Below are 18,579 nucleotides of genomic sequence, written 5' to 3'. Positions count from 1 at the left end.
AGGTTATTATGACCACCTGACGTTTGTAGGCAAATTAGCCGTACACTGCATTGTATGGGATATGGAAGCCGAAGTCCTGTTCAAACACCTTTGCTGTCTGCAGTTACCAAGATAAAACATCTCCAATTTGCACAGGGACACAAGGATTGGACAGTCGAGCATTGGAAAAAAGGCATGTGGTCCGACGAATCATGTTTCCAGTTGCATCATGCAGATGGCAGAGTGAGAATTTTGCAGAAACAGCATGAAAGCATGCACCCACATGCAACCCTTCAAGCTGGTGGGGGCAGTGTTATGGTTTGGGGCATGTTTTCCTGGCATGATTTGGGCCCTTTAATTCGTGTGGAACAACGTCTGAATAGCACAACATACCTAAGTATCTTTGCTGATCAAGTTCATCCTATCATGTTGATGGTGTATCCCAATGGAGATGGCCTCTTCCAACAAGACAATGCGCCATGCCATGGTGCTTGTATTGTGCAGGAGTGGTTTCAAGAACATGAGGGAGACTTTACCTTGCTTAGGTGGGCCCCACAATCACCAGATCTCAATCCAATTGAGCATTTGTGGGACGAAGTTAAAAGAGCCATCAGGCAGCTGGTTCCACAGAACTGGACAGTGATATTCATCAGGCATGGTGTCAGATTCCTTGCATCACCTTTCGACATCTCGTGGAGTCAATGCCAAGAATCGCCGCAGTATTGAAGAAAAAAGGTGGCCCAACGAAGTACTGATGGGGTGGTCATAATAATCTGGCCACTCAGTATATAGGATATCGTTAAGTATTCCTAGTACTATGGTCTCTACCTCAAATCAAGGGCAAGATTCCTGTGCAGATTTCTTATCATCTCCTAAATACAGCCAACAACTTGAGTTTAGGAAAGTTCACATTCAAACTTAGGAAGGTTCACATTCAAGCAACAAGCAAGGATCCCTGAATCATAGTTTAGTAGCCATGCTCCTTGGTGACCTTTCTTGTTGCCTCAAAGCTTTTACACTCTGGATCCTATGAAGCATCAATTTTAACTTGTCAACTATTCTCACATTTCCTTACCTAAGCATCATCCTATTCTTGGAGGCTTGACAAACTAGCCTTGCATTATCTCCTCGCTTCCTACTAATCCTGACTATTGTTGATTATTTCTATACAGCATCACCCACTCTAGTAAGTCAAACTACAGAGTAGCTAGAACATTGAACTTTAGCAGTAAAAGAGTCATAGTGATCATGAAGCCCAACCCTGTTATAATCTCTTTTTTTATTAGTTGAGACTCAGATAAACTACGACTTGTCGGCAGCCCTACAATGCCTCCAGATGGCACCACATCACATCATTGGTTCAAGGGCTCCCTGGTTGCCAGGGCAGGCTTTCGCTTTTAGCCAGTTCCCTGAAAACAAGTACAGTCACCGTGCCATAATTCAAAAGAAGGCAGCTACAGTCCTCTGGGATTGTTTTCAGTCAGTAAATTTTGCTGAGTGCTTCCTTAAAGGTCAAGAAGATGCCCTCACGGAATTAATAGTCTAATGATATTAAACAACCGAATCAATGTATTCAGCATTTATGAAATGCTAGTCACTGGGGAAAGTTTTAAAAGTATGAATTAGTGCAGAGGTTCTCAGAATGTGGTCTGAAGATCTATAGGGGTCCCTGAAAGCTTATTAGAGTGTCAATAAATTTTAAAATATTTTTAAAATGATACCAAGACAGTATTTGTCTTTTCCATTCTCATGTTCTCATGAATGTATAGTGATATTTTCTAAACCTACAAGACATGCAATGATAACACCAGTCTGATGGCTAATGATATGTGTGCTTGTGTATTCTCATACATTAAAGTTTTCTTAGCATTGATTCCTAATAGAGTATATATCAACAGATATACCCACTTGAACAAAAATCTTTGAGAGCCCCAAAACTTTTGAGTGTGAAGAGCTCCTAAGAACAAAATGTTTGCGAACTGCCAAATTAATATTTTTCCAAAAAAAAAAATCCCATGAGATTGATGCTATTATATATGACTTACAAACGACAAAATTGATTTTAGAAAGAATAGTTACATTGCTAACATGGCAGAATTAGTGTGAACACAGGAGTTTCTGATTGCAATGTCTGGACTGGGTCATTAATCATTAAATTTAACCACTTCCAGTTGTATGTCCCCAAGAAGAATTGGATATAAGATGCTTTTTAGTAAAATTATTGATGGTAGCATTCTGGAATTTCAAAATCTACTTTTTTCTTTTTTATGTAAATTATATTTTCATTCAAAGATAGTTTATCAATCCTCAATTATTATCAAGATTTTTACCAAAAGCCAAAATATAGTTTTAAAAATCTATAAGTAGAAAAGTAATTATACAGAGTTCTATTTTGTCATTTCAGCAATGTTTTAAGATTGTATTTTATAAATATATCCATGTTTTACAGTTAGTCAATATAAAGTATGTTGTAGTTTCATTTAAAAATTATATGGAGTATTTCTAGTCTTTCTCAACCGATTTTTTTTTCTTGATTTTTAAAAAATTGATCCTTAGGGATTCTGCTTTAACCATGTTAAACTATTTTCCTATGTAGTGAAAATATAACATTTAAAATTCAAATTAGTTAACAAACATTCACAGATTTTGGGGACTTTACAATGAGCTGGGAGGAACCTTCATCTAATGCCATTACCTTGCTGAAGAGAAGCTGAGTAACAGAAAAATGAAGTGACTTATTTAATGAGTAATTTCTTGAGAGAGTCACAGAATCTCTTGTCTATGTGTCACCTATCCTCTTTGCTTTCTTTTTATTGTTTTACCTTATCTTTATCATAATTTATGTCTGTGTAAAGATGGAGGGTAAAAAAGTTAATAAGTCCTATAAAACTTTGCTATTTTGGCTTCATTGCTCATCAAATTTCTCTGTTGAATTAAAGGACAATGCTTTCCCTTATTTCCCCTTTCTTCCTTTCTCCTCTCTCCTCTCCCCTTTCTATTCCCCTCCTCTCTCCTTCCTTTCCCTTCCTTTTTTCTTCATTTTACTTCCTCTCTCTCCCCACTCTCCCCTCCTCCTCCTCTTTCTTCTCCTTCTCCTCCTCCTCCTCCTCTGTTTTTGATATATGTCTATCATATCTTTCCAGAAATAATCCAGTGTCATCTCACATAAATGTACCACTTTCTTATTGCAACTCAGACTGCAATTGTGATGAAAGTGAATGGGAACCAGTCTGTGGGGACAATGGAATAACTTACATATCACCTTGTCTAGCAGGATGTAAATCTTCAAGTGGCAATAAAAAATCTATGGTGAGTATTAGATTTGGGTTTTTTCCCTCTTCTCCCCTAATCAGAATCACAGATTTGATTTAAAAATTATTTGTCAGATTTCTTTTTCAACTTTACTTTGATTGTTAACACTATTACAGATGTCCCAGTTTCCCTCCCTTTGCCAACCTCCACCCAGCCACCAACCACCCTTCATCTGGCCACCACCACACTGTTGTCTGTGTCTATAGATTTTGCAAGTATTGTCTTTGGCTAATCACTTCAACTTCTTTCATCCAGTTTCCCCTCCCCACTGACAACTGTCAATCTATTTCATGTATCCATGCCTCTGTTTCTATTTTGTTCATCAGTCTATTTTATTCATTAGATTCCACAGATAAGTGAGATCATATGGTATTTGTCTTTCTTGACTGGCTTATTTCACTTAGCATAATAATATCCAGGTCCATTCATGCTGTCTCAAAAGATAAGAATTCTTTTTTTTTTTTATGGCTATGCAGTATGCTATGGTATAAATGTACCATAGTATTTTGTCTATTCATTTACTGAGGGGCACTTGGGATATTTCCAGATCTTGGCGATTATAAATAACACTGCTATGAACATATCACTTCAACTTCTTTCATCCAGTTTCCCCTCCCCACTGACAACTGTCAACCTATTTTTTATAGTTGGTGTTTCAGGAATCTTAGGATATATTCTCAGAAAAAGGATCACTGGGTCAAAAGGCAGTTGCACTTTTAAATTTTTATGAACCTCCATACTGCTTCCCACAGTAGCTGCACCAGTCTGTATTCCCACCAACAGTGCACTAGGATTCCCTTTCTCCACATCCTCACCAGCACTTTTCATTTGTTGATTTATTGATGATAGCCATTCTGACAGGTGTGAGCTGTTATCTTATTATGGTTTTAATTTGTATCTCTCTGGTGATTAGTGATTTTGTCATTTTTCTCTATATCTATGTTCCTCTCTATTTCTTATTAAAATAGCCCCTTTAACATTTATTCCAATACTTGTTTGGTGGTAAGAAACTCCTTTAGCTTTTTTTTCTTTTTTTGTCTGGGAAGCTCTTTTTTCCCCTTTAATTTTAAATGATACCTTGCTGGATCAAGCAGTCTTGGTTGCAGATCCTTGCTTTTCATCACTTTGACTACTTCATGCCAGTACCTCTGGCCTGAAGTGTTTCTGTTGAGAAACCAGCTAACAGCCTTATGATAACTCCCTTGTAGGTAAGTAATTCTCTCTCTTCTCTTGCTACCTTTAAGATTCTCTCTTTATCTTTAATCTTTGCCATTTTAATTATGGTGTGACTTGGTGTGAGTCTCTTTGGGTTCATCTTGATTAGAATTCTCTGTGCTTCCTGAATCTGTGTGCCTTTTCCCTGCACCAGGTTAGGGAAGTTTTCTGCCATTATTTCTTTAAACAGGTCCTCTATCCCTTGCTCTCTCCTCTTCTTATTTTGGTACCCCTATTATGTGGATATTGTTACATTTGCTGTAGTCCCAGAGGTTTTTTAGACTTTCTTCACTTCTTTTAATTCCCTTCTTTCTGTTGCTCTGCTTGGGTGCTTACTGTTATCTTGTCCTCTGATTCACAGATTCAGTCCTCTGCTTCATCTAACCTGCTGTTGATTCCTTCTAATATTTTCTTCATTTCAGATATAGTATTCTTCATTTCTGACTGATTCCTTTTAATGGTCTCTGTGTTCTTATTAATGCTTAATCTCTTGGCTTAGGTTCTCACTGAGATTATTGATTCTTCCCCTAAGGTCTATGAGCATCCTTATAACCATTATTTTAAACTCTGCATCTGGTATTTTGGTTGCTTCCATTCCATCCATTTCATTTAATTCTTTTTCTGGGTATTTCTCTTATTCTTTTGTTTGGGGAATTTGTCTTTGTCTCCCCATTTTTTCTCCGTGTTTAGGTAGATTTTCTACGACTCCTAAATTGTTATAATGGCTCTATGATGGAGGTGTCTTGTTGGGCTCAGTGGCACAATCTTCCAAATCACCTGAGCTCAGTGCTCCAGAAATGTTGTTGTTGTTTTTTTGTGGGTTATGTGCACACCCTGTTATAGTTGAGTCTTGAATGTTGAAAGCTGTTTTCCCTTTTGTGTGTGCAGTTGACCCTTCAGGCTGGGTGACTATAATGGTAAACTTCATTCACCATGTATGAGATGCTGTGTAGGGGCTACCCTCTCCCCCTGCCCCATGAGGTGGAGTTGTTCCCAGCAAGGTCTGTTGCCTGCTGGAATCCCACTCTGGGTGAGTCACTTGTGTGGCTAGTTGGGTCAGTCTCTGGTGTGGTGTGAAGCCCACCACTGTTTGTGTTGGTTCTGAGTCTACTTCAGTGAGTTTCAGGTACAGGTCACTATCAATATTGTGTGTAACCAACCTTGGGCTGCCTATCTGTAGCTACCATGCTGTTCACATTTGTGTCTGTGTCTGCTGGACCTCAGTGTGCATGGGAGGGGGAAATCTGTGTAAAAGTGTCGGCTTCCTCCAGGTTAGAGCTGGGGAGTTGGGGGCAGATCTGTAAAAAGACTGAGGCTCCCTGAGGTCTGCCTCCACCTGTCGGCTATGCTGCCTCCCCTGAGATTACTTCATCTTCCTCCAGAGCCCTCCAAAGAAAGTCTGTAGTGTTAGCCCAGGCTAGCCTCTTCTCCTGGTTGTGAGCTCAGTAGGGTGGGGCAACTGGGGTCAGGAGGATAGAGCTAGTGAGTCCCCTACTTGGGGATCATGCAGTCAGGCACTCAATGAGAGGAAAGTGGGCCCTACTTCAAAGCCAAACCCCTCAGTCTCTGCCACAGTTTCCAGCTCTAGTTCCCTCTAGGAGGGCTCACTGCAGGTTCAGGTTTGGTACAGTCAGCCTGCAGCAGAGACTCAGCCACCTGGGCTCAGGAGGATATATCAAGTCTCTCATCTGGGGATAATGCCAGCCCAGTCCACAAGAGGTGGGGGAGGGAGGGGAGCTAAGCACTCGGCCCCAGGCCCAGACAATAGCCTCACACTTTGAATATTTCTGCTTTGAGCCACTCTTTCTTCTCCCCCCACCCTCAACCCCCCAGAAGTACACCCAGTGGAGGTACTTGGGACTTGGCAGGGCTAATCTGAATAGCCTCCCATTGGGAATGGTGCCCACTAGCTTGTAGGAGGGGAGTGAGCACTTCCTCTTCCTGGGGTAGTGCTAGCTGAACTCACAAGAATGATTAGATTTGCCTCCCCACAATGTAGCCACACAGCCCAGCACTCACCCTTCTGGTTCCTGAACATAAGCCAAATTAAATCTCAAAAATTATTTGTTCCTAAGTTTTCTCCTTCTGTGTTCTATTAGGGTATTCTGTTGGATTTAACCTCTCTGGTAACAAGATCTTATATTCTATAATCTGTCATTATGCTCTTGAATGTAGTGTTTACTGCCAAGGTAGAATTCCAGCACCCCTAACTGGCCGCTTTTCCCCTGGACTCTGCCTTATTCCAATGGGTAGCTCTAGTTCCAGGTTTGGGCCCCTTCCAAACTACTATATTTTCTGAATTCCTTGGGAAATCCCTCCTCAAGGAATGTCCTTGATACTTAGTAGAAATTGTTAAAGAGAGTAATTAGGTGTGTTATACATAGCAATCGTGAGTAGAAGAGAAATAGTAAAAGAATTTATATTAATGAGAAAATTACATACAGAGTTTCAGACATTAATTTCTTCTATTCTTTCCTAATTTTTAAATCAGAGATGAATTAAATGTTAATGGTGATTTACTATTTTTTTTTCCTAGAAGGGAATCCAGGAAACTATTTTGCCTTTCAACTATGAAACAACTGTATTTTTAAACTATTTTATTTAAAATCTGTAATTATTTTAGCTTGAATAAATGAGACTTCCTTAACTATAATGGACTGTATTTATAGACCAATCATATTGGGCAGATATATTCTGTAATATTTCAAAAACTGTTTTTTAGGTGTTTCATAACTGTAGTTGTGTAGAAGCAACTGGTTTCCAGAACAAAAGTAACTCAGTGATTTTGGGTGCATGCCCAAGAGATGATCAGTGTATAAAAAAATTTTATATGTATATAGTAGTGCAAATCCTGAATTCCTTTACCTCTTCATTGGGAACAGTCTCAACTGTCATGCTGGTTTTTAAGTGAGTATAACTTTTTAAAAACTTTTTTATGTATATTAGACTATAAACACACCTAATAATATACATATTTTTCCATAATATATTTGGAACCCAAATTCATACTTTGTTACACTTTAATGTTCTAAGAATGCATTTTCTTAGGATTATTGTGATACTTCAATGTCATAATTAATCATAATTTAGCTCTGATTCTTACATTATAAAAATATAGATTCAATACTTGCTCCTCTTGCTAAGAATATTAAAACACAGACTGATTGATAATTGCTTCAATCCTTAAAAAATTCCTGTTGCGATTCTAAATGAACTTTTAATTTTGAAACACCTTATATCCTAATGAACCTGTCAGTATGAATTACCTATTGATTTTATTTGAAGAAAACATTTGGGAACCAGACTGTATAATATAAGGTCTATAATATTCCAAAGCTTTTAATCCACTCTTAGAATGGTTTTTGACCTAGACTCTCAAATACCTTCACAAAAGAAAAACATATGAACAAAATTCATTCCTTTCTTCATTCATTAAACCAATATTTAGAACCGTGCTTGATAAAAAAAAAATACCATGGTGAATAAAACAGATAAAGTACCTATTCCTATACAGTTTAGAGTCTGACAGGGAAGATTGACATAAGATAAATAAGCTTAAAAATAAACACATAATTACAAATTGTCATTAATACTCATAAAGAAAAAGAGTTCTATTGAGAGAATTAAAAGGGAAACCTAATTTAGGATTGAAGTGAGGAGCTATAAGGAAGAAGACTCAAAGAGCACTTTTCAAAAGAAATGACATTTAATCTAAAAGTTGAGAGAATAACTTAAAGTTAGCCAAATGAAAAACTCACAGGTCTAAGTGCCAATGCTCAAGGCAGGAAAGAACTGGTGTGTTTGAGGAATTCAAAGAAGCCTGTTGGTTGAAACATAGTTAATGAGAGAGAAATGGCACAAGATAAAAGTGCAAGGTTAGGAAGGTATCAGATAAGACAAGCCCTATCGGTGAAAGTAATTTTTCAATCGCCTAAAGTTGAAAACATAAAGACTTGAATGTAGGTCTTAAGAACATCCTATCTAATAAAAGAGAAATATGCAAATTGACTGTGCCTCCGCTACACCCACAAGCCACGCCCATCAGTCATTCAGGAGTGAGTATGCAAATTAAGCCAACCAAGATGGCTGCGGCCACAGAGAGAGGAGGAGGCTTGGGTTTCCCCGGCAATAGAGGAAGCCAAGCTTTCCACCTGCCCTGGTCTGCCTTGGCCTTTGCTTAAGGCTACAAAGTTTCAATTATAGAAGATAAATAAATCCCAACAAAAATGGCTGGGGCCACGGAGCGAGCAGGAGGCTTGGCTCCACTCAAGGCAACAAAGTTTCAATTACAGAAGATAAATAAACCCCAGATACCAGGGCCTCCGCTTGGGTCACCCAGGGTCATGCCCAGCCTGCAAACCACCACAGGCCCGTCACCCAGGCTACCCCATGCCCCAAGGGAACCCCTACCCTGATCTGGGACACCCTTCAGGGCAAACCAGCCAGCCCCCACCCGTGCACCAGGCCTCTATCCTATCTAATCCTCCTATCTAATAAAAGAATAATATGCAAATTGGCCATCACTCCAACACACAAGATGGCTGTCCCCATGTGGTCAAAGATGACTGACTCCATGTGGACACAAGATGGCCACCACAAGATGGCCAGCAGGGGAGGGCAGTTCGGAGGGACCAGGTCTGCAAGGGAGGGCAGTTGTGGGTGATCAGGCCAGCAGAGGAGGGACAAGGCCTGCAAGGCAGGGCAGTTGGGGGGGACCCAGGCCTGCAGGGGAGGGCAGTTAGGGGTGACCAGGCCTGCAGGCGAGGGCAATTAGGGGCAAACAGGCTGGCAGGGGAGCAGTTAGGCACCAATCAGGCTGGCAGGGGAGTGGTTAGGGGGTAATCAGGCTGGCAGGCAGAAGTGGTTAGGGGCAATCAGGACAGCAGGCATGCGAGCAGTTGGGAGCCAGCAGTCCTGGATTGTAAGAGGGGTCCCAGATTGGAGAGGGTGCAGGCTGGGCTGAGAGACACCCCCCCCCCGATTGCACGCATTTTGTGCACTGGGCCTCTAGTATATGTATAAATATGGTGACCTGGGTAAGCATCTAATTATATTTATAAGACCTAGGTAGTTGACCACAAGTAACTGTCAGCCAACAGTGTGACATGGAAGGGGGAAAACAAACAAACAAATGTATTGACTTTTGTAAAAATGAATATAGACCTGTAAACTGAGTCTACCTTTGTTTAATACTCTGACTCCAAGTATTGTGAAATTTTTATACTAATTTATTTCACAGATACTAATCCACCTTAATATAAAATGTTGTCTACTCAAAAGGAGAAGTCTTCCATATTTGCCAAATTACAGATATTAACTTACAGAAAACCATCTCAGAACTTTATATTAGTTTGCATCTCAACCAGTCTTAGCTTCTTAATTTAAAATCTCTCATGAAGAAAACTGGGGTTTGAGAGATTTTTGTTCCATCATTGATGGCATTTATATCTATAACTAGAGGCCGGGTGCATGAAATTTGTGCACGGCGGGGGAGTGTCCCTCAGCCCAGCCTGCAGCCTCTCCAATCTGGGATCCCTCTCACAATCCAGGACTGCTGACTCCCAGCTGCTCAACTGCCTGCCTTCCTGATTGTCCCTAACTGCTTCTGCCTGCCAGCCTGATCACCCCCTAACCACTCCCCTGCCAGCGTGATTGATGTCTAACTGCTCCCCTCCCAGCCTGTTTGCCCCTAACTGCCCTCGCCTGTAGGCCTGGATCCCCCCCAACTGCCCTTCCCTGCAGGCCCAGTTGCCCCCAACTTCCCTCCTCTGCTGGCCTGATCACCCACAACTGCCCTCCCTTGCAGGCCTGGTCCCTCCCAACTGCCCTCCCCTGTTGGCCATCTTGTCATGGCCATCTTGTGTCCACATGGGGGCAGCCATCTTTGACCACATGGGGGCAGCCATCTTGTGTGTTGGAGTGACAGTCAATTTGCATATTACTCTTTTATTAGATAGGATAGAGGCCTGGTGAATGGGTGGGGGCCGGCTGGTTTGCCCTGAAGGGTGTCCTGGATCAGGATGAGGGTTCCCTTGGGGTGTGAGGCGGCCTGGGTGAGGGGCCTGTGGTGGTTTGCAGGCTGGCCATGCCCCTGGGTGACCCAAGCGGAGGCCCTGGTATCTGGGATTTATTTATCTTCTATAATTGAAACTTTGTAGCCTTGAGCGGAGGCCAGGGCAGGCCAGGGCTGCAGGAAGCTTGGCTTCCTCCATCGCCAGGGGCAACTCAAGCCTCCTGCTCTCTCCAGCTCCGTGGCTGCCGCCATTTTTGTTGGGATTTATTTATCTTCTATAATTGAAACTTTGTAGCCTTGAGTGGAGGCCAGGGCCTGGCCAGAGCGGGTGGGAAGCTTGGCTTCCTCTATCGCCGGGGAAACCCAAGCCTCCTGCTCGCTCTGTGGCCACAGCCATCTTGGTTGGGTTAATTTGCATACTCGTTCCTGATTGGCTGGTGGGCATGGCTTGTGGGTGTAGCAGAGGTACGGTCAATTTGCATGTTTCTCTTTTATTAGTGTAAATAATAAAAGTTTAATATGCTAATTAGACTGGACAGCCGAACAACTTTCGGGGCGTCCTTCTAGATGAAGCCATCGCGGCGGGGGCCAAGGCAGAGGTGGTTAGGAGCAATCAGGCAGGCAGGCAGGCGGAGTGGTTAGGGGTGATTAGCAGGCAAAAAGAGGGGTTAGGGGCAATGAGGCAGGCATGCAGGTGAGTGGTTAGGAGCCAGCAGTCCAGACTGCAAGAGGGTGCAGGCTGGGCTGAGCAACCCCCCCAGCACAAATTTCATGCACCGGGCCTCTAGTTTTATCACATTGAGCAAGTAGTTAAGATTTACATTACCATTTGTCAAAAATAGGCATTGATCTCTCACCAGCCTTTGATTTTATCAAAAGAAAACTTTTGTGAAGCAGACTCTAAAATAAAAAATTATTAAAATTAGACACTAAACTACAGATATTTTTGACCCCCACCCCCGTGGTTATATTATGTAGTTCCTGAATCATATTAGTCAACTTTTCTGTTAACAGCAATGACAGAAATAAGATGGTAGAAAGAGCTATGCTGTGACCTAGACCTAAAGTGTGGGCTCATGGCCTGTGTCAACTAAACAGACCACACAGACTCAATTTCTTCATAGACATAATAAAGTCTGTTCTGACCACTATCTCATAGGATTTCATAAGGAGCCAATGTGAAAATGTTTGTTAAATTGTCCTGAAATCATAATGCATTAAATAAATAAGGGAAAATTATTATTATTATTATTATTCAGACATTTTCTTTTTAAAACAACTGAAAATATAATTTTAAATAAAGTCAGCTAGTTACTTAAGGGTTTTTATTCAACCATGAAGAACAATGACACAGAAATGTTTTAATATTGAACTCAGTTTGGCATTTTAAAGATGTTTAATGAAGTTTTGGCCTTTATTTTATTTCAGAAATGTTCAACCTGAACTGAAATCACTTGCAGTGGGCTTCCATACACTCACTATCCGAGCACTAGGTATGATAAATAGATTATAAATTCAAGATATAAATTTTCACATCAAAGCTCAAAGACAGAATATAATTAATTTAAAATTTTAAGAAAGTAAAAAACAAAGTATGAATAAATTTTATTTCTATTTTGTGATAAGTGACAAATAATATGCGACAGAGAAAAACTGGGTGAATTAAAAGAGAAATTGTTAATTCTAGTTCAAGTCCATCTTTAACTAGAAAAAGGAATCATATTTGTTTTACACTTTTTCCAGCACAAAAATGGATGGTCTGCAAAGTTTGTTTTGTTTTGTTTTACTTTCAGACTTAAGAATATTTCTTTCCATAGGCAGAGTAGAGGGCCTTCCTTTTACACTGAGGGCGTTAGTACCCCAAACAGCTCAGGAGGGGCCTGGGAATCCAGTCAGACTGAGACTACAAAACAACAGAAGGGGTCTTCACTTCCCACTGCCTCATTCTCTAGGCTGGGGCAGCTAACTTTTATCAGAAGTTTAAAGTGCAAGAGGAAATGAGAACTAAAAGAAATGAGCGTGTTAGAATAAGGGAGTGTTTTGAATGAAAGCTAGGGAAATTTTAGGGTTTGTTGTTTCCTGTCTCCAGATCCAATGGAGAGGCCTTACTACATAATCTAGAGCACAGAAGCTAGCAGATGAACATAGAATTTGAGGAGCCAGATATGCTGAAATGAGACTGAGAATAACGGAAGTTCCTCTAGTGACATAAAATAAAATAAAAAAGGAATTTTGCCATCCTAGTTTGTGAGCATACTATTTTGATATGCCCAAAATATGACACAATGGAACCTATCTGCTTCTATGGAAAAAATACCTACTGACTACCAATTCAAAAACAATGGGGAGGAAGTCTTAGTGTTGGCACTTACCTTTTAATTTTTTAAAAAATAGAGTTGAAAATCTCCTGCTTTGGCAGCAGTTAAGCTGAGAGCTTTTTCACTTCCCTGTGAAGCTATGTCCATTTCCACTCTTCCAGCTCTCTTTGCCAAAAAAAAAAGGGGGGGGGGTAGGGGCTAGCCAGCTTGGCTCAGTGGATAGAGCATTGGCCTGCAGACTGAAGGGTCCCGGGTTTGATTCCCGTCAAGGGTACATGCATGGGTTGTGGACTCAATCCCCAGTCCCAGGTGAGGCAGTCAATGAATCATTCTCTCTCATCATTGATGTTTCTATCTCTCTCTCCCTCTCCTCTCTGAAATCAATAAAAATTTTAAAATGGAGGGGATATGAACAAATATAACATTCATATTTTACAAATAGCATTCTTCTTTTCACCAATCAGGCTTAAATTAATTGGCACTATATGAAGAACAGATATACAGGCATATAATGTTCCTATGTGTGGTGGTGGGGTGAGGGTTGATAAAAGGTGTCTGTGCTATTATATATGGTTTCAGTTTTTGAAATTACTTTTTTTAATGTTTTCTTATTAAACTTTTTGTGGTGATATTGGTTAATAAGGTTTCATGTTTCAAGGATATATATTTATGATATATGATCTCTATATTGCATTGTGTGCCCATCACCCAAAGTCAAATCATTCTGTCAACCATATATTTGACCCCTTTTACCCTTTGAGATTCCCAATAATCTTGATTCTTGAGTAGAGTTAGGCTAAAACATGGAAGAGTTCTGCAAAGTTTTTAACTTTTTATTTAATCTTAAATGTATCAATGTGGATCACACCATTACATTTGAAAGGTGTTCCTTGGATTGACATTTCACCTCATGTTGCAGGAGGAATTCTAGCTCCTATATATTTTGGGGCTCTGATTGATAGATCATGTATGAAGTGGTCCATCAGTAGCTCTGGGAAGCAAGGTTCTTGTAGGATCTATAATTCCACATTTTATGGGTAAGTTGTCATTAATATATTTTATTAATTTGTTTTTCTTTGATTATATTAATTTAAAGAATGATATATTATTGACAGTATAATAATAGTATTAATAATTATAGCTATCATTTAATGAACTGTATCAGCAATCTGACATCTCATTTTAATAGTCATAGAAACTGTAAAATATGATTATTTTTCTCCTTTAAATATGAAGAAACTAAAATTTAAAGAGAATAAATAATTTTCAAAAATCACACAGCTAATGACAAAAAGATCTGGGATTTCTACTCAAATCTCTTTTGTTTCCAAAAATTCCCCTCATAATAAACAACAGCTATATTCAATGGTCTCTGACTTCTCTTTGAAGATACAAAATAATCATCTGGAGCTCTAGTCATAGGCCAATGGGAAACAAAGAGGAAAGAATCCTTTCTATACTATTCTATTCATAAGGAAACAACTAGGTAGACATCTAGAAAAATAGTGGAAATAATACGTTAACTGCAAATAAAAATTAATTGAAGATTAATCAAACATATAAATTTAAAATTTAAAAATACAAGTATTAGAAGAAATTATGATAGAAGTTCTTTTAATTATCTAGGAAGCAGGAATGTGTTTCTAAATGTGATCCAAATCCTAAAAACCATAGTAGAAAAAAATGATAAAATATTTTTAAAACACTGTATCACAAAACTTATCTTAAGCAAAGTTCAAAGACAAAAGATAAACTGGAAAAATAATTTGTAACTCACAACATAGACACAAGAAAAATGTCCTAAACATATAAAAATTGAGAATAAACAATGCCATATGCTGGCAATGTTGTGGAACAACAGGAACTCTTATTGCTGGTGGGAAGGCAAAATGGTTTAAAAAGTTTAAAAAGTCTGACAGTTTCTTACAAAGCTAAACAGGTTTATTGTATAATCAAGTAATTGTGCTCCTAATCATCTACTCAAATGAGCTGGAAATATATATCCACATAAAAGCCTACACTTTTATATTTATAGCAGCTTTATTCATAATTGCCAAAATATGGAAGCAACCAACATGTCCCTCAGTAGGTAAGTAGGTAAACAAACTGTGGTACATTTATACAACAGAATTTTATTCAATAATAAAAAGAAATGAGCTATCATGCTAAAGAAAAAGAAAAGGCAGTAACTTAAATGCACATTGCTAAGTGAAAGAAGGCAGTTTGAAAAAGCTACATACTTTATGATTCAAACTACATGATCTTTCCCAAAATTTGCACCTTTTCAGCCAGCTGGAAATAGATATCCCTCTTTATAATTCTATGCAATTTGGAGCTCACTCACAGGCCTTATCACTTTTTCTTTGGTCATTTGTGTTCATTGCCTAAAATACTACATTGCAAAGTAATTGCATAAAGATGGCCTAATGTGCAACTTTTTAAAACAGCAGTGTGCTCACCAATGAATACTCTACAAAAAGTTAAATTGTCACCTAGTGATTTTTTGGATTATTTTGAGGTAACCATATAATTGTTCATTGATTTTATCTAGCATAGAAAAAGAATATCAACAATTGCTAATTAAAAGAATAAAAATCTATTTTGATAACGATCCTAAATTTAAACACAACTTATTCAAATTTTCTCAATAACAATCGCATAATAAGAAACCCATATTAATTTTTCTTGGTGGCAGTGGAAGTTTTGAAAAGCTTAGCACTAGTGTATTACTACTTGACATACCCAAGCATGAAGCAAATATTTTTGTAGATTTTAAATATTTCTTTCATCATATTTGGTACACCACAAGACCCTATAGTAATTTTAACAAACTTAAGTTTAAACAGGTCAAAATTATATGATTAATGCCATTCATCTTCAAACAAAACTAATAATTGTTCAAAATATTTTCTTTTTTGCATAAAACTTGTCAACATTTAATTAACACTGTCATGAGGCCAGTGAGTGCTTCCTAACCTACTAGGTCAGTGGTCATCAATCTTTCCTGCTCATTATAATCACCTGAGAAGCTTTAAAAATATACTAATTTCTGTGTCACACCTTCAGAGATATTTTATTTAATTGGTCAAGGAATGTGGCTTAGACATGGGAGTTTTGAAATCTCTTCAGGTTATTTTAATGTGCAATCACAGTTGAGAATCCCAGGAATAGACTATATGTGCTACATCATTCCATGTGGCTTTGTTAAATACTTCCAGGAGGCCACACTGCAGGGCATTTTGGACTGTATTTAGCCTATAAACTAAATAGTGGCTCCTGCTTCAATCGAAATGGATTCAATTTTATTATCTCAGTCAATTCATTTCCTTTATAATCTATTACAGTCCACATAAACCAATCTGTCTTTGAGAAAGTTAAAGCATTCCAAATATACCTCACTTTAATTTTTTTTATTAAATTGATTGGGGTGACATTGGTCAACATGAACATATTGGTTTCATGTGTGGCTTTCTATGTTACAAGATCTGTATATTGCTCCATGTGCCCACCACCCAAGTCAAATCTTTTCCTGTCACCTCATATTAGAACCTTCTTTCCCCACCCCTTCTTTCCCCACCCCTTCCCTCTGGCAACCACTACTCTGCTGTTTGTGTTTGTAACTTAAAAGTTTTATATCCTACATATGAGCAAAATCATATGGTTCTTAGCTTTTTCTGTCTGACTTATTTCACTAGCTTAATGTTCTCAAGATCCATTCATGTTGTTTCAAATGGAGCTATTTCATCTTTTCTTATAGCTGAGTAGTATTCCATTGAGTATATGTAGAACATCTTCTTTATCCAATCTTCATTTTATAGAAAGTACTGGGTAGATCATTAATCAGCCTTAGATTCTGTGGCTAAATATTCCATTTAAAATAATTAAAGATTCCTTGTGCTCCAATAAAAAGAATAACTAGAATTGCTGCCTTAATATTTTCATGTATAATTTCAAACATCATTTGTTTTCTTCCTTTAAGGTCTTCTGAATACTGGAGAGAAGCATTGTAAAGTGTCTCACACATTTTAAAATAAAAATTGACTTTCTTTCTCTTTTCACAGAAAAACCTTCTTGGGCTTGGTTGAGAGCTTAAAATTCACAACAGTTATTTTGTTTATTGTATTTATTTATGCTATGAAAAAAGTATATCAAGGAAAAGATACCAAGGCATCAGCAAACAGAAGAAAATCTGTGACTGAAGCAAATGTAGAATTCTTAAATAATGATGTTTATTTTGAACCTTCTGCCAGAGCCAACTGTGAAACACATATGTAAGGGTTGAAAAAAAGTCTTTTCTTGCTGGGTTTCCAACCAACATTGTATTAATTCAATAGGATGTTATTTTTGTGTTTTCTGCTCCTTTTACTAACTATTCCCATACTCTTTACATATGATAGTACAATGAATTACCTATGAATTTGTAATAATTAAACAAACTATAAATAGTGAGTACTCATTGTTACATGACTATGCATTTGTGGTTAAGATTAGAATATATGAACCATACAAATTTAAAGTGAGAGTAGTATGTAAGAGAAGAAAAAGTATTTGTGTAACTCAATAAAGCAAGTGACTAGAAAATAGGTGGAGGTAAAAAAATAAAAAATGAGGAGAGAAATGCATAGCCTAAATAAGTAGAAAAGTCTTAAACCTTTTTTAAATAACAAAGCAGTGTGGATTGCCAGAAGCTAATTCCAGCATGTCATAAATGCAAGAAGTTTCAACAAAAAGTTGATGGAAACTTGGGGCTTATTCAGCAGGGCTGAATCATCTAGAATGGCTGGGGGCACTTCCCCAAACCTAAAAGGATGCAAAAATGATTGCTTGCAGGGCATTTTAATCTACATGTTATTGCCTCCTGCTGGCCAAACACCTGAACAGCCAAAGGCAGTTCCCCCAAAAACAATGCCTACTGTATACTAAACCTTGCCTTTGATGTGTATATCTGCTTTGCCTTAGGACAATTTGTGTTAATAAAGAGCAAGGGGTCCTGAGACAGACAGAACTTGGTTCCTACAGCCAAGCTCCTCTAGCTACCCCATGGATTACAAATTTATATTATATTTCTAGTCTCTTGATTAATTAACAGCAGCCCCTTCTCCAGATATTTTGAATCCTAACAGCAGCAGAGAAAGACCAAGACTGCAATAATGGATCACGTTACTGAAGCCCGAAGTCTAGTATAATGAAAGATTTATGCCATCATGCCATCTGTCACTCATGTATTAAGTCATATCTTTCACAAACCTTAATTGAATTTGTCTAGCAACCTCTAATACATCTTCTCCCAACCTCCCATTAAAATTCTGCTGAAGAAATAAACAAAAATTTGCAAGCTATGGCTGTCAGACAACATATTACAGAATGTGTTGTTTCTTTTGAGCTCGGGGAAACGAAGTAAGAAAAACTGATGTTAACTTGAACAAGCAAAGCCCATTTAACAGATGTGTCCTCATTTTATCTGTCTGCTCTCTGGAAGAAGTGGAGTCTGCACCAGATAATTAAAAAAAATTAAATATATTTTTATTGATTTTAGAGAGAGAGGAAAGGAGAGGAATAGGTAGAAACATCAATGAGAGAGAAATATCGATTGGCTCCCTCTTGCACACCCCCTGGAAATCAAGCTTGCAACCCAGGCATGTGCCCTGACTGGGACTCAAACCAGTGATCTCTTGGTTCATGGGTTGATGCTCAACTGCTGAGCCACATCAGCCAGGCTGCCCCAGATAATCAATTGCATAG

At 38.5% G+C, this 18,579-nt stretch overlaps 1 protein-coding gene across 2 annotated transcripts in view; it reads left to right on the top strand.

Moving 5' to 3' along the window:
• The window catches only part of LOC308244909 (solute carrier organic anion transporter family member 1B3-like), a 48,427-nt gene extending 30,239 nt beyond the window's left edge, over positions 1-18,188 (top strand). For both annotated transcript variants that reach the window (XM_080661252.1, XM_080661253.1), the window contains exons 11-15: positions 3,123-3,288; positions 7,229-7,413; positions 11,948-12,012; positions 13,757-13,874; positions 16,899-18,188. In XM_080661252.1, coding sequence (XP_080517378.1) covers positions 3,123-3,288; positions 7,229-7,413; positions 11,948-12,012; positions 13,757-13,874; positions 16,899-17,112 — 748 coding nt within the window. In that variant the 3' untranslated portion in view covers positions 17,113-18,188. The remainder of the gene's footprint in view (positions 1-3,122; positions 3,289-7,228; positions 7,414-11,947; positions 12,013-13,756; positions 13,875-16,898) is intronic.
• Positions 18,189-18,579: the final 391 nt, after the last annotated feature.

Source organism: Plecotus auritus (assembly GCF_963455305.1).
Source record: "Plecotus auritus genome assembly, chromosome: 3".
Classification (NCBI taxonomy): domain Eukaryota; kingdom Metazoa; phylum Chordata; class Mammalia; order Chiroptera; family Vespertilionidae; genus Plecotus; species Plecotus auritus.
The sequence above is the reverse complement of the archived record's forward strand: the minus strand, read 5'-3'. Positions and strand labels throughout refer to the sequence as shown.